Source organism: Vigna angularis, chromosome 7 (assembly GCF_016808095.1).
Source record: "Vigna angularis cultivar LongXiaoDou No.4 chromosome 7, ASM1680809v1, whole genome shotgun sequence".
Classification (NCBI taxonomy): Eukaryota; Viridiplantae; Streptophyta; class Magnoliopsida; order Fabales; family Fabaceae; genus Vigna; species Vigna angularis.
In genome coordinates, this window is record NC_068976.1 from 18,622,901 (window position 1) to 18,627,292 (window position 4,392).

Genomic DNA, 4,392 nt, shown 5'->3' on the forward strand with positions numbered 1-4,392 from the left:
TCTAACTTTTCTAAAATAAAAGAAAAGGTGGTGCATTTAATAAAACAGGCCCAATTGGTGAATGTAGCCCAGAAGAGAGTGTTGTGGTGCGGTTTGGGAGAGAGAAGGAGAACAAGAACCGTCGATTGAAGACTTGACAAATGAAATGAAAGCACAGAAAAGCATATTCTATGTGTGTGTATGTCAGCGTGTCACTTTAAAATTAATAACAGCAGAGAGAGAGAGAGTGGACTTTTGTTACCTTTTGCCTTGTTTTTTGGGTCAATTAAATAAGGATGTTACATTGGACTCACTCCCATTGCATTGCTTCCTTCCACCCAAACCCACAACATCAACAACAACGTTTTCTTCTGCTCTGCAACAAATAAACACTTCTTTACTCAACTCAACTCTCTCTTCTCCAATTTCGAGATTCTTCTTCTTTTCCGGGTAAGTCATCTCTTCCCACGTGCAATCTTTCTCTTTATAGTCCCCACAACCCAATTTCTCCCTTTTCTATTCACCCCCTTTTTCATCTCAAGCTACTAAAACCGATGTGGGACTTTTTTCTGGGTTAAGGGATGTTTCCAGAGAAGCTAGAATACCCAGTTTTTTTTGGGACTCCAGGAAATGGATTAATCCTCGCTCTGCTCTCTTTCCACTGATTTCCTTCTCTGGGTTAATTTCAGAAACGGAATAAAGAATAAGTTATCTCTAAATGTTTTGTTTGCAATTGGATTGTTTAACTGATAATTCAGTAGAGTATGGTATGATCTCGAAGTAGGTCCTGGGAATTAAATTTTTGCATGAGATTCGAGCTTCTGTGAATTGGAAATTAGTATGGCTTTAATTATGCGTGTGTGTGTTTGTATGTGCATCTATGGCGTTAGGACTCCGATTTGGAATATTTAGATATAATATTTGGTTTATCATGGCTGAATGAATGATTTCGTATGTTTAAAGTGAGTTTCATATTGCTGCTGCTTCTAATAAAAGTTGGGTTTTTTAGCATCAGCTGTTTAGCAAGTAAAAGTAGAAAGAGGAAGTTTTTATTAGAAAAATAAATTGTTAATTATTACCTGGGAAAAACAATAAGTGACGGATTTTTTTTTTCCAACGAAAACTTTCCGCAATTTTTGCCTTAGAACAGGGTTGACATTAACATAACTGGTAAAAAGTTCAACAAAGGAACCTCGGATGAAACAGCAAATTTCCCGACCCACTGTTCATGCTGTAGCTGTTACTGATATTTCTGTCACATTGAACTGGAACCTAAGTTTGTATTTTTTCTTGTAGCTTTTCAAATGTGTCAGGTCTGAACAGCCACAAGCCCACATTGCTTAGCCATCATTCAAGACATTCATGGAAGCAGTTAGTGAAACTAGACCTATTTCCTTCTGATTTATAAGAAACAGGTTCACATGGTTTCTTCAGACAAAAGTGAAGATCAAAATACACCTTCTGATAAATTGCAGCATAGAGCGAGTCCTGATAGTGATGTTACATTGTCTCAAGGTCATGATACTAAAAATGATCTGTCCAAACCAGAGGGAGCCACAAGTATTCCTTCTGCTGTAGCTAAAAATGAAGAGGGGAAGGACTCCGGTGCTACTGCCTGTGCCCTGGAATCAGATCAAGAAGGAAGCACGTGCTCATTACCACCTGAGAAACATTTGCAGAGCCCTGATACTCTTTTGAATGAATTGCCTCCATTGCAATCCAGTCAGGAAAGTCCCTCTATAATACGTGAAAAGGTATCTAAAGATGGCTATAACTGGCGAAAATATGGTCAGAAACATGTCAAGGGGAATGAATTTATACGGAGCTATTACAAGTGTACATATCCAAACTGCCAGGCAAAAAAGCAATTGCAGCAGTCTAATAATGGGAACATCACAGATTGTGTTTCTATCGGACAGCATAATCATCCTAGGCCTCAATTGAACTCCACAGTATCAGTTGAGTGTGTTTTACCGGTTGTTGAACAAGCAGCACGCAAACCCTTGTTAGCCAATGTGAAAGGTGAGCGGTAAACATTGTTAGTACTTTAGTATATGCTTTCATAGAAAAGATCTTAATGCATTTTATTACATCATTCATGAAGACAAAACATCCGTTGAGCAAGGATGCACGTCTCAACAAATCAAGCCTTTACAGTCCTTTCCGACTGCAAAAGTGTCCCCAGTTAATGAGTTGAAAGCTGCACATTTACAATTGTCTAAGGCAAAGAATCCGATTCATGACAACGAAGATCCTGAGTCAAAGCGACTGTACGTTGTTATCACTATGTTTTAAAATGTGCTGATATACATGCGTGACTAACCTTTAATGCCAAATTGGTATCATGCAGGAAGAAAGACAATAGTAATGTTGATGCCACTGGAATTACCATGTCAACTCGTGAATCTCGTGTTGTTGTTCAGACTTCAAGTGAGGTTGATTTGGTAAATGATGGGTATCGCTGGCGCAAATATGGGCAGAAGCTAGTTAAAGGGAATGCAAACCCAAGGTACATGTTAAATTTTCATTTCAAATACAGTCGTATTTTCTGCTATTGTAAGGGTTAGAATGTGTCTTATATTGATCCACAGTATCTCATTTTGCCTTGGATGAGCTAGCCTGAAACCTTGTCGCCACCAATTAATTTCATTAGCTATAGAGTAATGATCTCTTTGAGATATTCTTTGCCTGCTTGAAAGCAACAGGAAGTGGTTATAGTATTTTCTTCTATATTATTTCCAAAGTATGTTCCACATGCACTTTTTGTAAGATTTTAATCTCTAGTCCACAGAACCAGTAGTCTCAATATCATGGTTTTAACCATGATATAGCAGTCCTAACCTGATTTTGAAATGCAAGCAAAACTCATGAATGTTCGAACATAGATGAACAATTTTATTACAAGTATCGTGTTTCTTTAGGATAAAAAGAAAGCAATTGAAATTGTATCAATACAGCTCCCGTTCTGAATTAGTATATTGGGAATAACAACTCTTTCAGTCTAACTGTATCCTCTTCTCTAGCTGGTTAAACTTGTCAAGTTACCTCTTCTCGTTCTGGTTGCACGGTTTTTAGGTGTTTACGTGCTCTCTCTATTCCTCTGTGCTCTGAGCTTTACATGGACACATCATTCACAAATGTTTTAATTTAATGTGATTGGATTTTCTCTCCACTGCAGAAGTTATTATCGATGCTCAAATCCTGGATGCCCTGTCAAAAAGCATGTGGAAAGGGCCTCTCATGATTCAAAAATTGTAATAACTACCTATGAGGGACAACATGATCATGAACTCCCCCCTGGAAGGACTGTCACTCATAATGCAGCTACAAATACTCACACAACGACCATGAATGGCAAGGCAGGAACCAAATCTGAAGATACTGCTGTTAATAGAGGGGAACAAACTGGCTTGGGCTCAGCAAGCAAATTAACAGAGCAACTAAATGGCAAGTCAACTACTAAGTCAAAGGTCGGTGATATTGTTGAGTTTGGCGTGAGCAGTCTTTCTAATGAGGGTCCTAAAATTAAATTAAGTGAGCAACAGCAAAAAGATAACTCAGGTACTAAAGACGATTCTGTCAGCAATGATGTTATATGCCATTCTAATTCTGGAGTTCCGTGTAGATCCAATGAACAGCTGAAATGTGAGGTAAAACCTTTATCAGAAGGAACTAAGGATTGCCTTAACAACAAGGTTGCCATTCATGATACCTCCAGTACAGAAAGCTAATTTAATAAGCAATCAGCAGCTGATGCAGAACCGGTCCGAAGCTAAATTTGCAATATTTTTGAAGCTGCAGATGGTTACAGAAGAGTATAAATATTTGACTATGACATAGGCTTGACAGATATATTGTGGGATTATAATTCCTATCTCTACTCTAACCTTCACTTTACTCTTCTTCTAGCTCTCTCATTGTCTTTGGGCAGTTTGACTAAATATGCAAATTACAATTAATACTACATTGGATATCAAACTTGTATACCATTATTGTTGGAGTTAAATAAGATTTACATTTTCGTACACATGTATCTAAAATTCTAATATATCGTTGAGCATACTCAGTCATTCAGATGTAATTCTTGTTTTGTACCTACTAATCCTTCAATCTCCTTTCTTGTTGTAAATTAGAAGTGCATTGCAGAATTTTAGTAGTTGAATATAGCTGAAGCTATTCCATACGCTAAAATGTGAGTGTTGGTGCAGTGGTTTAGGTTCATTCTTTAATGTCATGTTCAACGACAGCTGAATAGAACAGGATATTGGTTGGTATTTTGTCATTTATCGAAAGGTGAAATAGACATTATTATATGTTTTGGAGCTTAGAAACTGAATATATTAAGAGTCAACCTCTCATACATTGTCTAAGTAAACGAGAAGACTAATTGGTGTCAACTTTGGAGGCTGATAA

General features: G+C 37.4%; 1 protein-coding gene across 2 annotated transcripts; it reads left to right on the forward strand.

Moving 5' to 3' along the window:
• The first annotated feature begins 236 nt into the window (after nucleotides 1-236).
• LOC108338000 (WRKY transcription factor 1) lies at nucleotides 237-4,006 on the forward strand. 2 transcript variants are annotated; one of them, XM_052880236.1, is made up of 6 exons: nucleotides 237-429; nucleotides 1,276-2,001; nucleotides 2,084-2,249; nucleotides 2,330-2,488; nucleotides 3,158-3,540; nucleotides 3,605-4,006. In XM_052880236.1, the coding sequence occupies exons 2-6, from the start codon at nucleotides 1,401-1,403 to the stop codon at nucleotides 3,619-3,621; spliced, it is 1,326 nt and encodes a 441-aa protein (XP_052736196.1). In that variant the 5' UTR covers nucleotides 237-429; nucleotides 1,276-1,400; the 3' UTR covers nucleotides 3,622-4,006. The 2 variants fall into 2 exon arrangements, with proteins under 2 accessions (XP_052736196.1, XP_017430094.1); XM_017574605.2 differs by having other exon boundaries at nucleotides 242-429; nucleotides 3,158-4,006.
• The last annotated feature ends 386 nt before the right edge of the window (nucleotides 4,007-4,392 follow it).